This window comes from Leucoraja erinacea, chromosome 1 (genome assembly GCF_028641065.1).
Source record: "Leucoraja erinacea ecotype New England chromosome 1, Leri_hhj_1, whole genome shotgun sequence".
NCBI classification, from domain to species: domain Eukaryota; kingdom Metazoa; phylum Chordata; class Chondrichthyes; order Rajiformes; family Rajidae; genus Leucoraja; species Leucoraja erinaceus.
The window spans coordinates 70,641,841-70,669,061 of NC_073377.1; the positions used below are offsets into that span (position 1 = coordinate 70,641,841).

The 27,221-nt window shown below is 45.1% G+C and overlaps 1 protein-coding gene across 1 annotated transcript in view; it reads right to left on the reverse strand.

The window, feature by feature from the left end:
* Positions 1 to 5,471: 5,471 nt before the first annotated feature.
* Positions 5,472 to 27,221, reverse strand: part of grxcr1a (glutaredoxin and cysteine rich domain containing 1 a) — a 100,348-nt gene continuing 78,598 nt past the window's right edge. Inside the window, exons 3-4 of the mRNA XM_055636879.1 lie at positions 14,853 to 14,918; positions 5,472 to 6,039 (exon numbers count right to left, since the gene is read on the reverse strand). Of these exons, the coding sequence (XP_055492854.1) occupies positions 5,836 to 6,039; positions 14,853 to 14,918 (270 nt within the window). The 3' untranslated portion in view covers positions 5,472 to 5,835. The remainder of the gene's footprint in view (positions 6,040 to 14,852; positions 14,919 to 27,221) is intronic.

Sequence of the window (27,221 nt, forward strand, 5' to 3'; positions counted from 1 at the left end):
GGACAGCTCTCTAGTTGTTGATGGAATGGTTCACTTGGCTGATAATAATCCCAGTAATATCCAAACAACTATTGATCTTTCTCCTGAACCTTCTCAACACTCTTGGATAGGGAATTCCAAAATATACACCATATTCTGAGTGAAGCAATTTCTTCTTAACTCAGTCTGATTGGCCAAAGCATAATTTTGAGCTTTTGTCTCCTGGTTTCAGCTACTGCAGCCAGGGGAAATATCAACTCCACATCTTCCTGTTAAGAAATTGCTTCCATTTGTCTAACCTCACAATCCTACCGCACGGATGGAACACGACAGCTCACTTCTTGCACTTCTAAAGACTGTTGTGACCCCACCAGGTGATGGTAAGTAAGTCCCGCGGCTGAATCTGAGCTCCGCGAACGGGCTGGTTCAAACTCCGCGGCCCGGGGCGGTCGAAGCTACCGAAGCTGCCACCCTCCAGCCCAGCGGACAAAGCTGTTGTTGCGGGAGCTCCAGAAAATCGGTCACCAACCTGGGACCTGCGAGCTCCCAACGTTGTCGTCCACTGAGCCCGCAGCCGAGCCTCCGAGGCTCCGAAGTCGGGTCGCCGCCGCAACGCCACCACAGCCCCGAAGTCGGACAGCCTCGCGTTGGTAAGCCCTGGCTGGCTCTGCCTCCGTAGCCTCGAGGTCGGTCCCAGTTGGAGGCCGCCAGCTCCGCCATTAGGCCTCAGCGCAGACGGAGACGGGGGATACGACGAAAAAAAAAAGGCCGCATCCCCCGAAGGAAGAGACTAAAACAAGTTTCTGCCACCACCACCCCCACACATACACAACTAAAATAAACTGAAATAAACTGTAACAACGGGACAAAAGAAAACAAAAAAAGAAAAGACAAACGGACTGCAGGCGAGCCACAGCTTGCAGACCAAGAAGCTCACCAAGAAGAAGTCCTCAATCATGGTGGTGAGTTTCTCAATGAAATTCTCAATGTGTCATCAATGCATCGATCTACATTCCTCAGTAAATGTAATTCTGTTTTGAACAAATGTTAATGACGATGCGTGAATTGTATTCAAAGGAACGCAGCGTCATTAATATCTGTTCAAAACACAATTACATTTACTGAGGAATGTGGATCAGAGCATTGATGACACATTGTATAACTACTTGTTAACTACTGGCTGTTAACAAGTGCTATAGTAGTAGTTAACACATCGTTTGTGTCGGATGGCATGGTTGTTATCCATGTTCGTTTTGTAATAAAAATCCATATGGTGAATGTTTTTTTTAATCTTTATTTAACTAAGCGAATTTGTATTTCCATATGAAATACGAAAAATTAACGCGGGGCCCTCCGTGGGTGCGGGCCAAATTTGGAAAAATCGGTCCAATCGGCTTAAGGCCGGCCCTGTGTGTACACTCATAATATGTGTGGAAGACCAGACTGAAGATTTGGAAATGCATTGATCGGGTCCTTTGTTTTAGAATTTAGAATTCACTCATGTGATTCAGCACTTTAGGCACATTGTGAACTGATGGTTTAATGCAGCAAGCTCAAGAAACAGACCACTTTTCTTTTAGCAAGAGATTTCATCTTTTCAAAAGATTGCCTGGAGCAACATGGGTTATTAGAAATAATTCTCTTTTGTTTTTTTAATATTTTGGTTTCTGACAATCATCAATAAAGTGAGGGATCCAATATGAATTGATATCATCTTTTAGTAAAGACATATTTGCATTAACAAGGTATGCAATAACTGTCCAGATCTTTCTTCAGTCGGCATATTGCCGCAAACCAAGAATAATCATTAAACGTGATCCATTCCACCATCAGGGAGTGGTGGGGGAGGGAAGGGCACAATTCTAACCCAGTGAGCGTGGGTTAGGTGGCATGTTAAAATATTTTTTTTAATCTGTAACACTACCCATACCCCACTGTGGCAGATCCACATCTTTCAGGAGAGCGGGCAGTCATTCAAATTCAACCTTGGCTGACCAGTTGTAACTCTGCACTTACAACTGGGACTTGAACATGGCACCAACGCTGGCGACTCATGTATACTGTCCTAGTGTATAATTTCTATACACTTGTACATATCTAAGATGCGCTTATGTATAATAAAGCTTGTACTGAAGTGTATGCAACAAAGATCTTCACTGTACCTGAGTACATGTGACAATAAAGTACTTTCGAACTATTGAGCCAAGTTTCAGCAAAGCAGCAGCTGGAAGAGTCCCCCTGGATCATGTAAATGTGGTAACCTAATGCAACTGTCCACAATGGGACACATTCATCCAGTCTCCCTCCTGAGACCTAATTATCCTCCTGCTCCGGGTCTCATCGAACCCCAGCCAATAATGGGCCATTATGGACACCCTTGCCAAGTTCATCTGTTGCTGGCCCTGATTTATTCTGGCCTTTTCTCTCCTCCAATCCCACCCCCACCCCTGCACCGCCCCCACCTTGATTTTTCAATCTGAAGAAGGGTTCTAACCCAGAACGTCATTGATTTTTTTTATCTCCAGAGATGCAGCCTGACCCATTGAGTTACTCCAGCGTTTTGTGTCTATCTCAGCCTCCAATCTGCCCCTTTGCCTCCAGTATTCCCCCACGGCTATTCTCCAGTCTCTCTAATCCCACTTTTCCCTCCTCTTCCCAACAGCGGTCTGTTCCACAAAAGCAGTTGCCCAGCAACCAGCCTGAGCTTCTCAATCTAGCACAAAGTGGAAACAAAGCAAAGCAGGACCCAAGAGGAAAAAGATTCAGCTGGAAATAGCCATCAAATCTATCCAGCACAATCCATGTAGAAATTTCATATCTATCCTCCCATTCAATATCTTACAGAAAGATTACACAAAACATCTCTCCATCATTTTCTCAAAAGATAAATTGAGAGAGGTTCTAGGCTTCCTACATTGACACCATCCTTGATAGTGGCCTTTAAACGCCTGGCATCTATTTGATTGAAGTCATGCTGTCAGTCATGTTCTGTATCTTGGCTCTGCTACTTCACTTTGGCTGGTAAATCACTAGTCATGTGGAGAAAGTCATGCCACCCTGGGAAGATGTATACAAATTAGCAAAGAACGTCACACTTTGTTTATATGAGAAACATTGACCTAATAACCCAAAAGGGAAAAAAGTTTATATATTATGGGTAGACAAAAATGCTGTGGTAACTCAGCGGGTGAGGCAGCATCTAAGGAGTGAAGGAAATAGGCGGCATGTCGGGTCGAGACCCTTCTTCATATATTATTATTCATTTCCAATATTTGTTGCATTTTGACAGCTTCCCCAGTACCATTAATGTGCCAAGTCTTGAGCAGGAGGGTTAAATAATTTAAATGCAAGTTGAGCTGTCACAATACTTAAGTTGTTTAAATTATTTAAGATGAAGAAATACGTGGGCATTTTCTAGCTGAGCATTTTTTCAGTCACATAATGAGCTGTGGTCATTAGAATGTTAACCAAATTAGATTTATAAAATTAGATACAATTACAGTAATTGAATCGAAACAGCTATGGTATCATATGACGGCATTATGATAATTTTCTGGTGGGTCTGCCCTGTAAATTAAACATAGGTAGGCATTCCTTTGCTTCCTAAAATAACCAAAAGGCTGCATTATCTACGATAAGGCATATGCTTTAGAAAAACAGTTGTTAATCTACCTGGGTTACAAGGTTAATCCACAGAATGATGGTTGAATACCCTGCAGGATATGTTTTCCAAGCTACTTAGTGCTGTATTTACTTACTTAGTAAGCTCGATGCTGAAGTACACTGGCGTAGATTTTCATTGTTAACATTGTCTCAGTGGGACATAACAAAAAAGCTGTAACAAGGTGTTGGCACATCAGCAACAGAGTCACCTGGGTTTTCCCTCAATTAAAATTAAAGGATGGGCAGGTTCTGCAAGGAATGTGTGACCCTTCCCATCATATCTTCTCTTTTCTATACATTACTCGTGCAATGCTTCACTGCCAAAGAATAAAATCGATTGCAATCATTTAGAACGTGCATCTTTATCCATATATTTCACATGTCAATATTCAGTAAGAAACAAGATGTATGGCGCTGGCATTGGGGTGGGTGTGGGAGAGGGGACATCCACTTTGTCCAACCCACTCATTAAGGAATGCATGAGATTTTGTGCAAAAATGCCACTTCCAAAGGGCCCCGACACAAAACGTCACCTATCCATTTTCTCCAGAGATGCTGCCTGAACACTGAGTTTAGTTTAGTTTTAGATTAGAGATACAGTGTCCCTTCAGCCCACCGAGTCTACGCTGACCAGCGATCCCCGTACACCAGCACTATCCTACACAATTGATTAGTACGGGTGTCAGGGGTTATGGGGAGAAGGCAGGAGAATGGAGTTAGGAGGAAGAGATTGATCAGCCATGATTGAATGGTGGACTTGATGGGCTGAAAGGCCTATTTCAGCTCCTATTTCTTATGATCTTATGACATTATGCACAGTTTACAATCTTTATCGAAGCCAATTAACTTACAAACCTGTACGTTTTTGGAGTGTTGGAGGAGCACCTGGGGAAATCCCACGCAGTCACAGGGAGAACGTACAAGCTCCGTACAGACAGCAACCGTGGTCAGGATCGAACCCAGGTCTCTGGTGCTGTAAGGCAGCAACTCTACCACTGAGCACGGTGCCTGCTCTTGCTGGAGTTACTCCAGCATTTTGTGCTATGATGCCCTCTCCAATGTTTATCTGCATCCAACCCCATGAATTAATTGCAAAGTAATGGTTCCCTTCTTAACAAGTCATACATAACCATTGAAACATTAACATTTCCTTTCAACTCCCTCATTTACTTTTCCGAATTTGAATCAAATGCAAAGCCAACAAAATCATCATAGGCCAGAAGAAATCCATGAATCCTTTGCGAATACTAATTTCCTGTTTGGCAAAACCAGCTCTGCTGACTAAGGCGCATGAAGTTTCTTTTTAATACTGAAAGTGACTTGGTTTAAATAATTAATCATTGCAATTTACTAATCAGTGAAGATAAAATGCAAGTCAATAAAGTTACTGTATCTGTCTTAAAAAAAGCAAGAGTTTTTATCTAATTACTGATCGCGGAGAATTCTTCCACCAATACATAACTCTAAAATATGAGTGTGTAAAATTATTCATGCATATTTGGCATATGATTGATTCACATGATCACATGACAGTCCGATGCAAGTGTTGGTCCACATAACAAGGCAGCATTGTAGTGTTTAATGTTACTGATTTAGTAACCTTGCACTAAAGAGACTTGCACTAAAGATTTGAAGTAATGAGTTCAGATACCGTAGTCTTATCTAATCTCAGTTTATGTAATGTTCCAGTCTCGGGACAATTAATTCATTAAAAAAAATAATTACAAATTAATTGGAGGAAATAATGACTCACCTCTTGCAAAACATAGATTTTTCTATTATTTCATTGGTTTCCTTTATTAGCCCTTTTACAGTTCCATTTAAAAAAATCTATATTGTTGTATATTTTTTGTTTGTATTTTTCACTCATCTTTTGTAATATGTATATGTAAGTATCATTACTTTAATGATGCCACATATGAATTGTAATGATTGTTTGTGAATGAGGATGAAACAAGTGGGAGGGTTTAACCCAACTTGCCTCAATATTAAATTTAATTTAATTTGCGGAATAGCCATCTCATAGGTAAACTGCTAATGATGTGTATTTATTTTGCTCTTCCAACCAGAGCAAGGCGGCATTTAGGATTTTAATTTCCATTACAATTAATTAGTGCACTGGAATTAAGATGAGAAAAGACACTTTCCTACAAACACATTCACTGTTGAGGCATGACAAATGTCATTACAGTGTTATTTTCCATGATGATGGGAGTTTGACTTCACACAGAGCCTGCAATGCTGTAATCCATTTTCATTGCAAGACGTACATTTGAGGCATTTAAAGGAATCAGTGAAGCAGTTTCGAAACACTGACATCTTGCTCCCATGGCACACTGAACACGGAACAAACGCAAACCCTCCACATGCTGAGCACTCCAGTGGATGCTGGACTTTCTAAAGGAAAAAGAGACAAAACACATGTTTTTCAGCATTGCCCTTTTTAAAAATCTTTAGAAAATAAAATATACAGGCATAACTTGACTCAGAGAAAAGCAACTAAAATTACTATCAGAGTACAAACACAACATTATCAAAATCACAAGAACATTATTCAAAGTTATCCAAAAAAAATAATTGTCTCAAGTAAGATAGTACATAAACTTGGCCCATGTCTAGATTTACAGGGAAGATTGTAATTATATCAGGAGGGAAGCTGGTGTGTTTCTGCTCAATGGGTGTTATAAAGGAAATGAATTAAGTGTACGGAGGTGTGCCTGGCTACAGTGAGATGTTCTTATTGCAGCACTGCAGAGTAGCTCTGTTATTTGATATCTCATTCTGCAATAATTCTGAGGAGAAACACATTATCCACCGAGTCCAAGTGCCCAGCTGGTTCTATTGATAAATAATTCACACAGCATTACGAAATGTAGAAGGTTGGGGTAATATTGTCCCATCAGTCCCAAATATCCAATTGGTCATATTCAATCTTTAATCTTATATATTATGCTTCTGAGGTAAACTCACCATTTAAGGAAGCAATTTGACCCATTCAATCTATGCCTTTATACTTGACCTACTTCCCTACCTTTTCTCCATATTTTGCACTTTCAAATACTATTCAGTCCTCCTTTGGAAATTCTTAAAGTGATAAAATATCCTAAGATATCAAAAAATAAAATGATCAAATTATATTGTTAATAGGCCAAGGAAAGTAACAGTAGGATATGCTATCAAACGCTTGGGTAAGGAGTCGGCTTTTAAGTAGTGTCTTAGGAGGACAATGGGATGGTGAGGTTCAGGGAGTGAATCTCTAAAGGGCTCAGATTGCTAAAAGCACGGTGGTCAATGGACAAACAAAGAAAGCGCGGTATACAAGAGCACAGAAGGAAATGATCTACTGATGGCTCAGTCTGTAGGTTGTTACAGAGTAAAACAACTGTGAGATCATCTTTATCCAACTCACCAATACACTCGAGGCGGTGATGAATCATAGGGAAAAATTCAAAGATGAAGTTATAAAATCTCTCTTTATCCTCTCCTCAGGGACAAATGCAAAAACTGAGATATCACTCCCCCATACTGCATTTGCATTACTCAGTCCTAATTGTACTCCAATTATATAATTTACAGTCTCCCAGGAATATAGGAATTGTTACATTCTACATGATAAGCACACTCAAAGCATTTGCGGTACCTGTAGAGACCAGCAGTGCACAACAAGATTGTGTGTGTGCAATCTTCATAATTTTCTGCTCATTAATATTAATGTAGAAAGTTGGCAAAAAAAATCTCTCTGCTCCTCCAGTCCTTGGTGTTAAAATTCATTCCCCTGCTATTCTTAAACATATCAAATGCTGATCGCCTGGAGGTTTCTCATCCCATAAAAGGCACTAAGAGTTGTACTGTGAAACTATTGGCTGTTGGCTCCCAAGAAAACATTGTTTTGTTCATGAATTTCTTACCACAACATGACATTTAGCCCAATAATTTTATGGATGAAGAAATCTCTCAATTCACTGATGGTTTCACTTGAAGTGACTAACTCAGCCAAGCATTGTTTAAATCCCACAGGAGACTCAAATCACCATTCAGGCTACTTTTCAATATCACCTACTTTCTATCACACTTTAAAATTATCACAGCATTATTTGAAAATGTGATATAAAATCAAACTCTTAGCTAGATTTTCAGTTTCTTGATGGAGAATGAAGAGTGAATATACCCAACATGCAAGCCAACAGGGCATTATTAGTCTGAAGAAGGGTTTCGGCCCAAAACGTTGCCTATTTCCTTCGCTCCATAGATGCTGCTGCACCCGCTGAGTTTCTCCGGATTTTTTGTGTAACCAGGGCATTATTAAGCCCTTCCCAAATAAAGGAAAATACGCCAACATTCCGAAAGATCCTTAAAAAAATAACAAGGAAATTCCAGGCATCCCAAGGATTGACTTTCTTGGCTCATAAAATACAATGTGATTTTGTCAGAGTAAACATTCTGATATTCTGATATTCTAGAATGTCATTTGCGTTAGTGTGAAGTAACAGTTATAAAATATTAATGAAGCAAAAATTAAACACACAAAAGTAAACATCTGATTCCCACAGAGATTCCTTGGGATCTTCACCTCCTCCATTTGGACCACCTATGAATCATGGCATAGGTTTTACGTTTAGAGGGAGGGGGATACTGTGCTGTATCACACTTTGAATCAATCACAATGCAGCCACAGTGATGCACCAGGAATCACGGAACCTTAACATAGAAACATAGAAACATAGACAATAGGTGCAGGAGTAGGCCATTCGGCCCTTCGAGCCATTCAATATGATCATGGCTGATCATAACAATCAATAGCTCAGAAATGGGCTTTTCAGCCCACCATGTCCATGCCAACTGTCATGCCTGTCTACACTCATCCCACGCCCATATTAAGCCCATGCCTCTCTTTGCCTTTTCTATCCAAGTACCTGTCCAAATGCTTGTAATTGTATCTGCTAACATCACCTCCTCTGGCAACACTTTCTAAATATTTACTAGCCTCTGTGTGTAAAACCTACCCCTCAGATCTCCTTTAAACTTCTCCCATCTCACCATCAGCCTGTGCCTCTAGCTCTCGAGGGCCCTGGAAGAAATGTTCTGACTTTCTCTTTTAGTGATGCTCTTGCAGGAACTACCAGAAAAATTAACGTAGCAAAAATTGTGCCCAACCTCATGTTCAATGGGCTTTAGTGGCTAGCTTGTGCATGATCTAATATTGGATCATTCTCTCATTTATGGTACACTCACTCTCTAAATACACATGCGACAAAAAAATCTGAGCATATCAGACCCCAGAGATGATCTTTCAGGTAGTCACTATCATGCATCCGGGAATTTTAAAGGATTTTACAGTTTGATTCCCTTTAGTCCTGTTTGAGAGTTGGATATTTTCTTGACAACATCGTATACTGGTAATCTCAGACCGTATGCCGTCATTATTGTATTAAGCCCCTGTAAGCATAATTCACAGTGAAACTTTCTGACGATGATATAACTGTTGCATGTGCCTTCTGCTCCTTAGCCAAATCTAAATATAGCTAGGCTATGTTCAGTAAACACGCTACTATAATTTCATTTCAGGCTTTGCATCCATTTTCTGAAACTGCTTCTTTGAGCAATTGTTGCCACCTCAGTTTACAGTTTTAGTTTAGTTTAGTTTAGTTTAGTTTAGTTTAGTTTAGTTTAGTTTAGTTTAGTTTAGTTTAGTTTAGAGATACAGCACAGAAACGGGCCCTTTGGCCCACCAAGTCTGTACCGACCAGTGTTCCCTGTACACTAGGGACAATTTACAATTCTTAACGAAGCCAATTAACCTACAAACCTGTACATCTTTGCAATGTGGGAGGAAACCTGAGCACCCGGAGAAAACTCACACGGTCACGGGGAGAACGTACAAACTCGGTACAGATTGCCCCTGAGGTCATGATCAAACTCGGGTCTCTGGCGCTGTGAGGCAGCAACTCCACAGCCGTACCTCTGTGCCCCGAAAATCAAACTATAGCATGTACAACAGGCAAGACTCTTGATTAAATATTGAACAGCACTGACTTCCTGAGAAATGAAATATCTTTATTTTTTTAATCTTTGGAAGCATGCCCCTGTGCATTAGATTGGAATTAACTGTTTTCAAATTAAATATCATACCATGATTAAAGCAGTTTAATAACAGTGTAATGAAACACTCAACTTGCCCTTAATGTCAAAAGATAATCCTCATTGTTATAAACTGGAGTGCGCTATGTTGTGAAAGTTATTGCCATATTTATAATTTCATATTATGCCTGGGTCGTTTATAAATTCAACAGAACTGAAAAGGTCTGAATCCAACAGCTGCTGGTAGCTTTCATGTCCACTGGCATGCAAAGACAACAGATGTGCTGCATTGGCATAAGGATGGGCATGGTCATGGAGGGAGAGGAGAACTTCCAGCACATTGGCAGAAATGGAGAGGACAATCGCAAAGATTGTGGCCCAAGGAAGATGGCCAATGCCACACACGTATTAATGACAAGGAGATCTGGTCAGGTTCAGTGGGAGGTATATCCAATGCGTGCACTATTACACTCACACGGACATCAAACACAACACATATTCACATCTATTCACCCATGGCAGGAATATCCACAAAACGCAGCAGCTCACTCACCAACAATTTTCATCCTTCTTGCAAGAGGTTGCTTCAACAGCTGACTGCAGTGGCAGGCTGAAGGGGTGTGGGAGAGGGAAAGATCCTACGATGCCCGCATTGCCGTATGTTGTAATGCTGGGCTCTGCCGCATGGGTCCCATTAACCTTCCTACACCCCCATTCTAACTCAGCTCATAATCTCATAATAATGTGTAGGAAGGAACTGGAGATGCTGGTTGACACCAAAGATAGACACAGAATGCTGGAGTAACTCAGCAAGTCAGGCAGCATCTCTGGAGATAAGGAATAGGTGACATTTTGGGTCTGAAGACGGGTCTCCACCTGAAACGTCACCTATTCCTTTTATCCAGAGATGCTGCCTGACCCGCTGAGATACTCCAGCATTTTGTGTCTATCTTCCCTTAACAAACAAGCTGTTTAAGCCCGATCCTTATCTCTGCTCTCCACTCTTTAATATGAGCAGGCCCTTCTCACTTCACATACAAGATATTCTGACAGAGATGCAATGGGCAGAGCAGATCATATTTCACTGCATCCGACACTTGCATCCAACAGATTAGGTCCTAGTACTGTACAGACTGCAGAGGGTGATTTAGAGACAGGGTGCTTAGCACCAAGTGGACTCTGGACAGTCCCGCATGAATGTAGGAACTTGTGTGGCAGCTTACTCACTGGGTAAAATGCAGGAAAATAGGAGGGGGATTAAGTCACCTTGCCCCTCAAGCCTGCCCTGACAATTTTGTTCAGTATATTGTCATGCATACCAAGCTACGGTGAAAAGCTTTCGTTGCTTGCTAACCAGTTAGTGGCAAACAATACATGATTATAATCGAGCCATCCGCAGTGTACTACAATCAAGTCATCCACAGTGTCAATATAATCATGTGTAGGAAGGAACTGCAGATGCTGGTTTAAACCGAAGATAGACACAAAAATCCGGATTCAGATTCAGATTCAGATTCAATTTTAATTGTCATTGTCAGTGTACAGTACAGAGACAACAAAATGCATTTAGCATCTCCCTTGAAGAGCGACATAGCAAACGATTTGAATAAAAAATAAATAATAAGTGTCCGGGGGGGGGGGGGGGGTGATTGGCAGTCGCCGAGGTACGTTGTTTAGTAGAGTGACAGCCGCCGGAAAGAAGCTGTTCCTCGACCTGCTGGTTCGGCAACGGAGAGACCTGTAGCGCCTCCCGGATGGTAGGAGGGTAAACAGTCCATGGTTACACAGAAAAGCTGGAGAAACTCAGCGGGTGCAGCAGCATCTATGGAGCGAAGGAAATAGGCAACGTTTCGGGCCGAAACCCTTCTTCAGACGGGTTTCTGCGGGTAAACAGTCCATGTTTGGGGTGAGAGCAGTCCTTGGCGATGCTGAGCGCCCTCCGCAGACAGCGCTTGCTTTGGACAGACTCAATGGAGGGGAGCGTGGAACCGGTGATGCGTTGGGCAATTTTCACCACCCTCTGCAGTGCCTTCCGGTCGGAGACAGAGCAGTTGCCATACCATACTGTGATGCAGTTGGTAAGGATGCTCTCGATGGTGCAGCGGTAGAAGTTCACCAGGATCTGAGCAGACAGATGGACCTTCTTCAGTCTCCTCAGGAAGAAGAGACGCTGATGAGCCTTCTTGATCAGAGTAGAGGTATTGTGGGTCCAAGAGAGGTCATCGGAGATGTTGACTCCCAGGAACCTGAAGCTAGAAACACGTTCCACCTCCGTCCCGTTAATGTGGATGGGGGTGTGCGTGCCACCTCTGGACTTCCTGAAGTCTACAATGAGCTCCTTGGTCTTCTTGGAGTTAAGGGCCAGGTTGTTGTCAGCACACCATGCTGCTAAGTGCTGGACCTCCTCCCTGTAGGCCAGCTCATCGTTGTTGCTGATGAGGCCAATCACCGTTGTATCATCTGCATACTTGATGATGGTGTTAGTACCATGTACAGGTGTGCAGTCATAGGTGAAGAGGGAGTAGAGGAGGGGGCTCAGCACACAGCCCTGAGGAACGCCGGTGTTCAGGGTGAGGGTTGAAGAGGTGTGCTTGTCTAACCTCACAGACTGGGGTCTGTTGGTTAGAAAGTCCAGTATCCAGTTGCAGAGGGAGGGGTCGATGCCCAGGTTACCGAGTTTGGTGATCAGTTTTGATGGAATAATGGTGTTGAATGCTGAGCTGTAATCGATGAACAGCATTCTTACATAAGTGTCTCTGTTGTCAAGGTGGGAGAGGGCGGAGTGAAGTGCCGTTGAGATGGCATCCTCCGTACTCCTGTTCTTGCGGTAGGCAAACTGATAGGGATCCAGTGTGGGGGGTAGGCAGCTTTTGAGGTGTGCCAGGACCAGCCTCTCGAAGCACTTGGTGATGATGGGGGTAAGTGCAACTGGGTGGAAGTCGTTGAGGCTTGCCGCAGTGGAGTGTTTTGGCACTGGCACGATGGAGGTGGCTTTAAGGCAAGTGGGGACAACTGCTTGGGCAAGTGACAGGTTGAAGATGTCAGTCCAGACGTCTGTCAGCTGCGCAGCACAGGCACTGAGCACGCGCCCGGGGATGCCGTCAGGGCCAGCAGCCTTACGTGCATTAGTCCTACTCAGTGCCACGTACACGTCGTAGGGGGTGAGTGTGAGGGGTTGGTGATCGGCAGGTAGCACAGCCTTGATGGCTGTCTCTAGATTGTCCCTGTCGAAGCGGCCATAGAAGTGGTTAAGCTCCTCAAGGAAGGAGGCGTCGCTGGATGCGGGGGTGATGTTGGAGGGTCTGTAGTCCGTGATGGCCTGGATGCCTTGCCACATGCGTCGGGGGTCGGAGTTGTTGTTGAAGTGCTCCTCAATCCTGAGCTTATGGCAGTGCTTGGCCTTCCTGATGCCCCTCTTCAGGTTAGCCCTGGATGAACTGTAGGCTCGAGCATCGCCTCGAGCAAAGTTGGAGTAACTCAGTGGGATAGGCAGCATCTTTGGAGAGAAGGATTGGGTGACGTTTTGGGTCGGGTATGAAGAAGGGTCTCGACCCAAAACACCACCACCGAGTTGGACTGCAGCGGAAGCTCTGGTTGCTTCACATGGGTAGCAATGAGGTTGGCTGTTTGGTGCACATCTGGATCCTATCAGTTTATAGTACCCGTGTCTGGTTCATCAGGGATCATTAGTATATATTATTGATCTCCAGACTTTCCGCTCTGGTTATGTTATTTCTCCAGTCCCTACTCCACCCTCCCCAACCTTTAGCCCTGCTTTCTACAATCATGAACTAAACTAAACTCAACAACCTTGTACAATGTTTTCTCTTACCATCAGGTTCTATCTTCGCTCTTGAACTGCTCATGGTTAACTTTTTGTCCCCGGATCCATCTCTGAACTTCCACATTTGCAAGGATGCCCTATATTCTAGCCTATCCCCATTCCTTCCCATCAGGGACCAGCTCGGAGATGCTCTATGAATGACCACATGTCTTACAGACAATGTAATACAATTGACAGTCAGCCATGAAATCTGATAGGACTTCATATTCCCAGCACTCTCACATTGCCTGGCTGTTATCACATTCAGCCATTCTGTCCCCTTATAATAATACAAGCATTTACTACACCCTGTACTACACTCATGTACTACATCCATATGTTAATCCCTTAAATTGTTTGCTGATGTGAAATTATAGTTAAAGGAAAATCAGCAAAAAGCTTATTTTGATTTGATTTAGGAGTGGCACATTGGCACAGTGGCCTTGCAGTGGAGTTGCTGCCTTGCAACACCGAGACCCAGGTTCGATCCTGACCTCGGGTGCTCTTTGTACAGAGTTTGTACATTCTCCCTGTGACCGCGTGGATTTTCTTTGGGTTCTCTAGTTTCCTCCCACATTCCAAAGATGTAAAGGTTTGTAGGTTAATTGGTAGATTTGTAAATTTTCCCAAGTGTGTAGGATAGTGTTTGTGTACGGGGTGATCGCTGGTTGGCGCTGACTGTGGACTGAAGGGCATGTTTCCGCGCTGTATCACTAAAGTCTAAAGCCTAGAAGCACTGAGAGAAAAAAAACAATTAGGCAATAAGCATGCAATAGGAAAAGGTTAAATAATGTGGTCTGCATAATAAATAGGGCAAAGAAGCAAAAACATGAATTAATATTAAGATTATCAGAACTTCACAAACAACAATCTACTGTGAATTAGTACAGGCCGTCCCCTGCTTGCAAACCACTGAATTATTGACACCCTTCATATGAATGAGCTCCCACAATGTTATTAAATACAAAACTGCAATATGGTACATCCATTCATTCCTACAACAGCAAAACTAATTTCCTCTTTCTCTCTCCACTTTTAATAATTGTTCTTTCTTATCATTCTTATGTGCTTTTGATGCCATTTATTGCAATGCCATGGAGGTTAGGTTACCAAGCCAAAATGATTTTTATTTATGTTCTGTCTTGTGGACAGAATTCACATCCGGACCTCTGTAATCTCGCTCTTTATCCAGGGACGGCCTGTAATAAGCTCTGCGCTTGTTATTGTAGGAAACAATGCAAGCATGTTAATACATCTGAGAGATGTCTGCTCCCAAAGAATGCCATTATTGTGTCAAAAATATATTTACCTCAATCTTTGTTAAGAGATCTTGCAGCTCTCCTGATTCATTCATTGACAAAATTTTCTCTGCACCCTGTTGGCAAATAAATGCACAATAGCACCAAGAGAAGCTTCACATCAAATCCCCCAAAACTGTTGAGCATTTAACATTTTTTTATAGTACTAATTTAGATTATTTTTGAACTATATGAATAATCACTTGGTGATTATTGTAGCTAGTTAATTTCAAATATATTGGTACAAAAAAAACAATTTCCTTTGCCATAATAAATTATGGGCTCCGTGTATTCTCCAAAGACAATGATTCCCGCTGTGGTTTTGCTGGTACTTTGCTGTGCCCTATTAGTACAGGCCAAGCCAGGGAATGTCAACACTCTGGAGAACCACTGCAGGAGAACCACTGTCAGGCTCAGTGCAGTCTTCACTTGTCAGTGTCAGGCAGGATATGCTGTTTTGCACTGAGACAGTGAATTATGCCTCTTGCTGCCTTCCTAACTCTGGCTTGTCACAGTTGTCACATCCCAGCTGCAGCCCCACTGATGCACATAGGAGACGATGATCAAGATAAATGAAATACAAAACTGCAGCAGATTTTACCCGGATATCTTGCAGATTTTCCTGAGATCCTTTCATGTTGGTATGCACCTTGAGCACTCTGATGCAGCACTGTACACGTAACGTACTGAATTATGTGCAATAATAGTTGTATCTCAGATCAGTTATCAGTACGGCTGGTTACATATACATCCAAGTGTATTATGTGCAAATTCTTTTATGCTGAACATCCAGTTACACTGCGTGGTTAAACATCACCTACCTATGCTGCAAACTGCAGCAATCTACTCAGTAAATAGCCATGTTATCCCTATTTCTGAACATAGATTCAGTTAGCATATCTCCAATTTTGGTTGGATTTTTTTTAAAAGCAAATACAAGACTTAAATAATAGCATAGGTGTATGTCAAGAAATTGCCTCCGCCTCCATCATTTCCTTCACACAAGGATCAATATTTCAATTAGTTATTTCCTGTCTTGTTTAATTATAGCTGCCAATTGTGTTGCAAATAGCTCTTACAAATCACGTGCAGGTGGGCCCGAATGCCTATGTTTGAACCTCCTTCCCAGCATGCAGATTAAATCACTTTATCTTGGCATTATGTTTGACACAAACTTTGTGGGCCGAAAAGCCCTTTCCTGTGCTGTACTGTACTGTGTAGTTTAGTTTAGAGATACAGCATGGAAACAGGCCCTTTGGCTTACTGAGTCCGCGCCGACCAGTAACCCCCACACCCTAACACTATCCTACACACACTTGGGAGATAATAAGCCAATTAGCTCACAAACCTGTACGTTTTTGCAGTTCAGGGAGGAAACAGGAGATCACGGAGTAAACCAATGCACATTATGCTGTAGAAACCTGTAGTCTAAACCCATGCACATTATGCTGTAGAAGTACCTGTAGTCAGGATTGAACCCAGGTCTCTGGCGCTGTAAGGCAGCAACTCTACCACTGCGCCACCATGCCACTGGTTCTATGTTCTATATTCTATACATGACAAATGTCTGGCTACTGTTTGGAATCTGCCCACTGACAAACATGGAAACTGTCTGAGGAGAGTTCTCAGAAAATCAAGCCTATTCTACTAACCAGTAGCTCAGTGAAGTGGAAATACTGACATTGTCTGATTTAAATGGTCCACATTAGTCCTGATAATATCTCTCCCAAGTTTCCTTTAGAATTGTTTCTCCCCCAGCACAGCTCTATTTGCATCACAAAAGCACAGAATGGAATCTTGGAAAACTATAGATTACAATTTCAAATTAAAAAAATCAACACTAAGAAATCTACTAAGATTTAAATCTCAGTGTCAGCAACTTATTTGGAATACAGATTCTATAATCAAGCAAATTATTTTTTACATGCTATTTTATGTTTCTAGATTTTGAACAATTTGAAGAATGAAGGCAGCAAACTAGTCAGAACTGTTAGACTCACACATGGCATGGTAACAGGCATGTGCCCAACTAATTTGGGCACCATCTAAGGAAGAAGGTGCTTTCTCTGGAGAGGGTCCAGAGGAAGTTTACAAGAATGATCCTAGGAATGAGTGGGTTAGCATACACTGTTTAGAAGAATGAACGTACAGAATAGTGAAATGCTTAGATAGAGTGGATGTGGAGAGGATGTTTTCACTAGAGGGACAGTCTAGGACTAGAGGTCATAGCCTCAGAATTACAGGACGTTCATTTAGGAGAGTGTCAAGTCAAGAGTGCTTTGTTGTCATATGTCCTGGATGGGACAATGAAATTCTTACTTGCTGCAGCACAACAGAATATGTGAATATGTAAACATTGTGGCGGCTCCTAAGGGTCGTGCCATTATACTGCCGAACCCCTCGGCACAGGAGTGGTGCAGTCCGGAGGCGGCCCTCAGCCGGAGGGTTTAAAAGGCAGGGTTTGGGTGCCATCTTCCTCTGGTTTCGTCTTCCCTTCAACCGGGAGGAATACAATAAAGGTGCTTCTCAAAACACTGGACTTCGTGCCTCCTTTCGAGACCCACGCACCACATTGGTGACCCCGACGTAGACACAACATAGTACATAGCGGAGGAAGAGAAAAAAAAGAAAAACTTCAATAAATAACAAATAACAAATTATAATATAGTCTTTTGCAGTTCAGAGCCCAGAGCTCATTCGTTGTTGTGTTTAATAGCCTGATGGCTGTAGGGAAGAAGCTGTTCCTCAACCTGGACGTTACAGTTTTCAGGCTCCTGTACCTTCTTCCTGATAGCAATGGTGAAATGAGTGTGTGGCCAGGATGGTGTGGGTCCTTGATGATTTAGAGGCGGTGACTACAATAGATGAGGAGGCGATGAGGATGAATTTCTTTAGACAGAGGGTGGTGAATCTGTGGAATTCTTTGCACAGAAGGCTGTGGAGGTCGTCAGTGGATATATTTAAGGCAGAGATAACCAAGGAGGGTCTCGACCCGAAACATCACCCATTCCTTCTCTCCAGAGATACTGCCTGTCCCACTGAGTTACTCCAGCATTTTGTGTCTGTCTTCTATTTAAGGAGATTCTTGATTAGTACAGGAGACAGGGGTTATATGGGTAGAAGGCAGGAGAATGGGGTTAGGAGGGAGAGATAGATCAGCCATGATTGAATGGCAGAGTGGACTTGATGGGCCGAATGGCCTAATTCTGCTCCGATCACTTATGATCTTATGAACGTGTCCAAGCTTCCCCGTACGAGCTGGTCCCTTTGCCCATATTTGACCCATACTCTTCTAAACCTTTCCTACTTGTCCAAATGTCTTTGAAATATTATAATCGTATAATAATAATTATAATTATAATTTTTTTCAAAGGAACTCGATAGATACTGGTTAAAAGCAGCTTGAGGATTGTTTTGGGCACCACATAACAAGAAAATCATGAATGCACTGTGGATTGTACAGGAGATTTCTGAGCACACAGATAATGCAAAAGAGCAGGTAATCTAAGATAAGACCAAACATTGTTGGCGATGCTCAGCCTGCATCTGTAGAGATTTCCAGTTTCTGCAATTTTTTGCTTTTGGGTAAGCTTTATTTGGAACAGTGGCTGAAAGGCAACTTAATAAGCAAGTTCGGTATTCCAACTACGCATGCCACTACCACATAGGTCATTAGCCACATAGGTCACGGGCTATAAACAGTCTTGGTAACGGTGGTGCTACATTGTGTGCAGGCAAGAGTCCGTGGTCAGGGTCAGGCCCAGCTCTCCGTCGCTGCGGCATCTGTTGAGTTGCTACTAGGCCATCCCCATCCCCATCCCCATCCCCGTCCCCTCCCCAGTGTCCTGTCCCTGTCCGGAGGTGTCTGGGATGGACCAGGGCTGGCGGGGCGGCCCTGGATTTGCAGCCGCTGGCTCCAGCTCGGCTCTGCCTGTCCTCCTGGGTTGGCCGGCAGCCCTCCACCTCCACCCTCCCCTCAGTCCACACCAAGATCCTGCTGAAGATGGACAGCCGCCGGGCGACTCAGAGCCGCTGCTGCTGGAATCATCCTGGTCGGAGAGAGAGCCTGCGGACGGGCACCTGCCGGCCATGGGCAGGCCGGGCGCCCCCTGGAGCTGCTGTTAGTGGTGCTGGCGGCAGCAGCAACCTCCTCTCCCTCCCATGCCCAGCCCCAAGCCCAGAGTCCGGGCCAGCTCCAACTCCAGGTGGGGTGCTGGGCCGGAGGAGGCGGATGAGGCTGAGCCCAGGCTGGCGCTCTGGCAAAGGCAAGGCCGGGGCCCTCGCTCCTCCTCGGGGTTGTGGATGAAGTGGCAGCGGGTACCGTAGGGGCAGAAACCGGTGGTGTGCAAGGTATGTCTTGTACTTGGGGTGGCGGCTGAGGGAGCGCAGCTCGGCCAGGCCGTGGACGAACTGGCACTTGTCACCGTGGTGGCCCTTCGGGGAGCGGGTTCCTCTGGAGTTGGAACGAGGTTGGGCTGGAGTTGGTGCTGGCTGCTGGTCTGGGGTCGCTGGTGTCGTTGGTTCGGGCTGTCAGTTGGCCCGACGGGAGAGGCGGAGGTGACCTGGGGACCGGTGTCCCGTCGGGCTGGACATCTCTGGCCAATCCCCGGGTGGGGATGGAATACTCGAGTGGGGAATGGTCCAGTAGTGGTTCGGCAGCGCTCCCCCACCCCCAGTCACCCCCCCCCCCCCCCCGCGGGACTCTCCACCCCCCCCCTACCCCTTGGTCTTCCCTCCCCACCGATCTCCCTCCCCCCAAGTCTCCCTCACCCCCCCCCCCCCCCCCCCCCCCGTCTCTCACTGAAAAATGACAAAAAAATCTGACCCAAATTATACTCACTGAATCTACAGCACTTTGTTCGATCTTTATTTATAGCATTCGATCTTTGACAAATCCCATGATTCCTTGCATTTTTCGGAATACCAAACTCACTTATAATGATGTATGGAATTATGAGGGCTGAGATAAAGTAAATACAAGGGACAGTGGTATAGGTGCCGAAGGGTCCCGATCTAAAATGTAATCCATATTCTCCAGAGAGGTCATCTGACTAGCTGTTACGTCAACACTTTGTATCTTTTGTTTTAAATAGGAAGATTAAAAAATATATATTTTTGTGGGGATGTGTGCTTATTGGCAAACTCTATGTAGGTATAAATGCCTTTGACTCTTTCAGTCAAGAAGGAATTTGGAGAATCCTTCATACGTTTGGCTGCTCTCAGGAATTGAGTTCTACAAGTATGACATATGACATGGGAGCTGTACTGTGGACTCATGGAATTATGGACTCATAGAGGCAGATAGAAGGGAAACAAGCCTTTTGGCCTACCAAGTTTCTGCTGATCATCAAGCATCCATTTACTCTAACCTTAAAAGGATGGGTGTCTGAGGTTATGGGGAGAAACCAGGAGAATGTCCATCTGAAGACAAAATCTCCAAAGATCAAGTCTTCAAATCTGGCACAGTTATTCATTTATTGTGCATTCAATTTTATCAAAATTGCACACCTAACCTCATCACCAGAAAGATGAAATATCAGTCTGTTGTCATTATTCAAATTCATAATTATACAAGAGTAATAATAAGGACGGAGTGGCAGAGCAATTCTGATAATGTCAGCTGCCTTCCAATTATGTCATGTTGACCATTTTCACATTGCCTTGGATCACACTGGCAGTTTGACCAGGCATTTCACAGAGTAATTTAAACGTGTGCCTGTCCCACTTGCCGATTTTTTCGGCGACTGTCGGGGTCATTGACTAAAGTATCAGGGTCGCCAAAAGATTTTGAACATTTCAAAATCCTGCGGCGACAAAAAAAATGTTGCTACACATGAGGAAACACCGCGTGTCAATACATCATCACACCGCGTCACACCGCATCACGCCGTGACTTTTTTGGTGACCTAATACGTCAGTCAATGATGCCAACAGTAGCCGAAAAAAATCACTGTGGGAAATACTTTTTAATACAGAGAGTTGCGAGTCTCTGAATTCTCTGCCTCAGCGGGCAGTGGAGGCCGGTTCTCTGGGTACTTTCAAACGCGAGCTAGACAGGGCTCTTGATGATAGCGGAGTCAGGGGATATGGGGAGAAGGCAGGAATGGGGTACTGATTGTGGATGATGAGCCATGATCACATTGAATGGTGGTGCTGGCTTCAAGGGCCGAATGGCCTACTCCTGCATCTATTGTCTATTGTCTATTGGGACAAGCCCTTGATGTAATTCATGCATCAAACACAAAGATGATATCATATCATATCTATATACTATTAAAACTCTGTGTGTGGCTGTGTGTGTTTATTTGTGAGTGTCAGATTTGGCCTTTGATTCCTTAGTCCACCGAAACCACATGCTAAAACTCCGAGATTTTTCCCATTTCACTAGCGAATTCACTTTTACATTCACTAATGCACTCCTCAAAACATTTGGACATTTTTATGTACACATTTTAAAATAAAATCCTCCCCCCCCCCCGCACTCATTTTGTCGCTTCCTGCTGGCCAGCGACCATAACGGCTGCTGACGCCGGGCTCTGCTCGAAAAACGGCAACATTTTTCCCAACCGGTGTCTGAAGCACGTTCAGGGACCAGACCCAACGGGTCTGCACTTGATCTAGTATATATTAAAACCGTGTGTGTGTGTGTGTGTGTGTGTGTGTGTGTGTGTGTGTGTGTGTGTGTGTGTGTGTGTGTGTGTGTGTGTGTGTGTGTGTGTGTGTGTGTGTGTGTGTGTGTGTGTGTGTGTGTGTGTGTGTGTGTGTGTGTGTGTGTGTGTGTGTGTGTGTGTGTGTGAGAGATTTTTCCTTTGAAACGTATTTTCTCGAAAACCAGATGGAAATTTAACTTGCGATTTAACTTACAATTTCGGAAATCGATGCCTCCCTAAATTTGATCAATTATTTCCCCAGATATTTAATAAAGTTGTTCACAAAACAAACTGTGTTTTTTTTTCAAACCGCTGCGGCAGCTGCATACGTCACAATGCCCTTGCTCGCGGCACCACCCACTGCCCCCACCCCCCCTCCGCCCTTCTGTCTCTGTCCCTCTCTCTCTGTCTCTCCACATTCTCTCTCAGTCCATTCTCTCTCTGCCCTCACTCTCTACCCCCCCTCCCTCAATAATATTAATATAATATCAAGGGGGGGTAGTTAACGTGTGTGTGGGGATGGTTCGTGCGTGTGACGCTGCATGCCGCCTCTCCCAGCCCCCCACCGCAACCGGGCGTTGGAGGAACAGACCCAACGCGTCTGCACTTGGTCTAGTAATTCTTTATTTTCCTCTTGAGAATTCTTTTAAGAACATTGTAGGGAATCGTTAATTAAACTGAGCCTTCCCATGACACATCATGAATGGAATATCTGCAAGATATATCCCTTACCTATTTGGATTATCCCCTTCTCCACAACACAGAAAAATATACCAATCTCCACCTGATCTTAATAACAATGTACAAGGCATGATTTGTAAGTTTGTGAATGACATGAAAATAGGTGGTATGTAGATTTTTTCCAATCGGGAAGGTTGGGGGCTAGGCTTCAGGGGTTAGGATTATCAGAGAAAATTGAAGCGTCAGGCTCTCTTGAACATTGAGATATTGGATGCTGGAAGGAAGAATCAGTGATGGATTAGACTTCACAGGATTGGGAGATCAAGTTCGGGACCTCAAATGATGCCACAGAATCGTGGTTATAGAGTCATGCAGCATGGATACAGGCCCTTTGGCCAAACAAGATCCCCCATCTAAGTCCGTCCCATTTGCCTGCATTTCTTGCAGAGTTGATGGTTATCAAGAATTGCAATAGGATTTTGATGAGCTGGGCGATTGGGCTGAGGAATGGCAAATAGAGTTTAATAAAGATACATGTGAGGCATTATATTTTATTCAATCAAATCAGAGGGAACCATTTGAATTTCCAGGCCACTGTGATAGAGGGAATCAGGGGCAGCAATAAACTCAAAGGGCTTTACTAATTCCGCCAGTGCAACCAGGAAAATTAATTCAAAATTTCACTTGGCAAATTTATGCAATTGGTCACCGGAGATCGTCATACAGGTGCACAACCTTTTATCCGAAGATCCAAATAACGAAAACCTCCGAATAGCGATATTTTTTCGGTCCTTGAAGAAAGGTCCTTGAAAACGTTCACCGAGGGCGGCCCGCAGAGGTGACAGCGGAACCTCCGGTCGGTCCTCGAAGAAAGGGGAACTAAATCCCCATTCATAAAAGAGAAGGTGAGGGTATATTGCGCGGGAGGGTTAATAATTGACAATATGCTGCTACCTGCCAGCTGAGTTAAAATGTTCCCACGGTAGACTCACGATACACAGTGTATCGTGAGTCTTGCGTGGGAACCTTTTAACTCAGGGTGCAGGCAGCAGTAGATTGTCGCTCCCTTCAGCTTCACCCCACCTACACCCCTCTGCTTCCCGGCCATGTGTGTGACCCCTTCCCTCCCCTCTCCAGCTCCCCGCTCATTGCACCGGCGCGGGGGCTTTGTACTGTCTTCACGTCGCGATGCTAGCAGCACAGTGCCAGTCACCGGAGACGTCAGGACCAACGGGACACCGACCCCCAGGCCCACTGCAAGCACGGAGATCCCAGATCAGCAACTCCAGCCCCGTTCCAACTCCAGAGGAACACGCTCCCCGTATGGGCAGAAGCTGATGGTGTGCAAGGGGTACGTCTTGTTCTTGGGGTGGCGCAGCTCGGGCTGTGGGCGAACTGCCACTTGTCGCCGTAGCGGCCCATCGGGGAGCGGATTCCTCTGGAGTTGGAGGGGGAGGGGGGGTATTGTGCTGTTTGATCGCCCCCTACTATTCCAGGGACAGGGAGACAGGACGTTCACCGAGGGCGGCCCGCAGAGGTGACAGTGGAACCTCCGGTCGGTCCTCGAAGAAAGGGGAACTAAATCCCCATCCATAAAAGAGAAGGTGAGAGTATATTGCGCGGGAGGGTTAATAATTGACAATATGCTGCTACCTGCCAGCTGAGTTTAAAAGTTCCCACGGTAGACACGATACACAGTGTATCGTGAGTCTTGAGTGGGAACTTTCTAACTCAGCGTGCAGGCAGCAGTAGATTGTCGCTCCCTTCAGTTTCACCCCACCTACACCCTCTGCTTCCCGGCCATGTGTGTGACCCCATCCCTCCCCTCTCCAGCTCCCCGCTCATCGCACCAGCGCGGGGGCTTTGTACTGTCTTCATGTCGGCGATGGCAGCCAGCAGGCTAGTGCAGTCACCGGAGATGTCAGGACCAATTGGACGTCGACCACCAGGCCCACCGCAAGCACGGAGAACCCAGAGACCCACAGCCAGCAGCAGCCCAGCCCAGCTTCAACTACAGAGGAACATGGGTTGCGGATGACGGGGCGCAGCTCGGGGCGTCGTAGGGGCCCATCGGGGAGCGGGTTCCTGTTGGTCCTGACGTCTCCGGCCACCTGCTATCCTCCGGGAACTGTACCGCCCTTGCAGGAGAGTGGGGTTGTTTGCAGTTGCAGAGGGAGGGGGCAAGGGCGGTACAGTTCCCAGTCTCAGCTCCAGTCCAGGGGGGTGGCCGGAGACGTCAGGACCAACGGGACAGCGACCCCCAGGCCCACTGCAAGCACGGAGATCTCAGAGACCCACAACCAGCAGCAACTCCAGCCCAGCCCCGCTCCAACTCCAGAGGAACACGTAGGGGCAGAAGCTGATGATGTGCAAGGTGTTCTTGGGGTGGCGCAGCTCGGGCTGTGGGCAAACTACCACGTCGCCGTAGCGGCCCATCGGGGAGCGGATTCCTCTGGAGTTGGAGGGGGAGGGGGGTATTGTGCTGTTTGATCGCCCCCTGCTATCCCAGGGACAGGGAGACACAGCGGCGTTTTAGACTGGTGGGCAATCACTTCCAAAGTTCTGCCCACACAGTCAGTACACCTCTCCTACACTGCATTTCATACAAACATTTATTCTGCATGAAAAAACGACATTGAAGACTCAAACTCGCGACCGAGTAACTGCCGGGATCAAGGCGCAAACTCGCGACCTTGCGGATATGAGCCGAGCACTCTACCACTGAGCCAGCCATTAAAATCTACGCTAAAAAAATTCCATTCCGAAGACCGACAAATTCTGAATTACGAAAAGTGTCTGGTCCCAAGGCTTTCGGATAAAAGGTTGTGCACCTGTACATGAAATAATTAGCAAAAACATAAAAAATAATATGTTTGGTGCGTCATCCATAGCAAGAATCTTTCATTAATTCCTGAAATAAATATGATTGGTAAAACATTGAGTCAATAAATCCGCTGTTAGCTTTTAATAAGTAAATGCTTAAGCAGGAGGCTACAGGCCAGACCTCCAGAGTCCATTGTAGCCCGAAGATACAGTTTGAGATTTCTGGCAAGAGGCTGGCCAGCAGTATTTCTTTACAGAATGTTTCTGTTGCTACTAATCCTACACGCTGTTGTGAAAGGAGGGGGTGGCTCCATTTTAATAGCATTTATCAATATAAAAAGAGAAAACATTTTCCAAAGCAATTTGGAATCACAGCAAGCAACAAACACTTGGTACATTCTGCCCCTGCTCATTCCCGAGGACCAGAGAACTGGAGGGGAGAGAGGAGGGAGTTATCGATGGCAGACGCAAGACCAAAGGACTGGTTAGAAGAATCAAGATCTTACGTTCCGCGCCCTCAAGGTCAGCTGGGGGAGGCATCCCCGGGGCTCAAAGGCTGAATGGTGGCCGGGTAAGGAGAGGGATGATGGTTCGCTGGACGATGCAGATGGACGCTACTGCTGCAACGGGCCTTTATAACCACCTGCAGCTAGGACTGGAAACCTGGCGACTATTGCAGTTGGTCTCAGTGGGCTATTTTTATACACTTTGTACTTAATCTGGGAATGTATTCATGTACTGCGATGCATGCAAAAAAAAATTCCTGTATCTTGGTACTTGTGATAATAAAGCATTGAACCATTGAACCTTTGCTCCATCTCTATACATATAAAACTCTGATCTTGGATGTGTATTTATTTGTGTGATGTTCACGTGCGATTCACATCTCCTAGAAAACACTAAGCTCTAACGGTGAAATTTTAACATTTTCAGATAGAGATTTACGCTGAATCTCCTTATCTGAAAATTTCATGCATGATTTCTCGAGTTATTTATGAAAATGTTCAAATAACTTAATGAGCTGATGACGTCACAGTGGGTCTGCTCGCGCGCCATGTGCGCACTATTTTCCACGCGCACCTGCTGCGCACTGTTTTCCACGGGTTACACCACCCCCAACTCGCAGTCATTTGGTCGCCGCCCGCTCGCCATGGGCCCTGCAGCCTGCTCGCCTTGTGCCCCCGCAGCCCGACTCCCCTCCTCCCTCTCCCCCTCCTCCTCTTCCCCCCTCCCCCCTCTCCCCCCACCGCCCCCCCACCCTCCCCCCTCTCCCCTCCTGCTCCACTTCTCTTTCCCCCCCTCTCCCTCCTCCCCCCTCTCCATCCTCCCCCCCTCTCCCCTCCAGTCTCCCCCCCCCTCTCACCCCTCCCCTCCCCCCTCTAACTCCCCTCTCTCCTCCCCCTCCCCCTCCCCCCTCTCCCCCCACTCTCTCTCCCCCGTCTCCCTTACTCACCCCCTCTACCCACTGTGTGTGGAGGGGTGGTTAGTGTGTGTGTGAGACGCCGCAGGCCGCCCCCTCCCCGCAACTGCGTGTTGAGGGGACAGGACCCAACGGGTCCCACTTCGTCTAGTTGATTTTATATTTTTATATTTTAAAGATACAACATGGAATAGGCCCTTCGTCCCAGTGATTCAGCACTGACCAACGATCACCCTGTATACTAGCACTATCCGACATACTAGGGACAATTTACAATAGCCAATTAACCTACTAACCTGTACGTTTTGGGAGTGTGGGAGCAACCTGGAACACCCGGAGAAAACCCACGCAGTCAAAGGGAGAACGTTCAAACTCTGAACAGACAGCACCCGTGGTTAGGATCAACCCCAGTTCTCTGTTGCTGTAAGGCAGCAGCTCTTCCGCTGTGCCACTCTGCCACCCACAATTGCCTATTGTGTTTGTGGAGTTTGAATAACAAAAAAATAACTTGCACATTATCTTGAACATTACACGTCATTATTAGTTCAGAGAGCCCAAGAATACATTTATACAATTTCATTTCAATGCAGGAACCAATTTAAAACCTGGGATGAATGAGGGGACAGAAGTGTCTCCTTCCCATTTGTGGTGCACATACATATAAAATAGCTGTGGCCAACAGGTCCTGGTGGGAGAGCATATACACAACTAGAAAGATCATGTACATCGCCAGGGACATGGGTTCGATCCTGACTATGCGTACTATCTATATGGAGTTTCTATGTTCTCCCTGGCATCACGTGGGT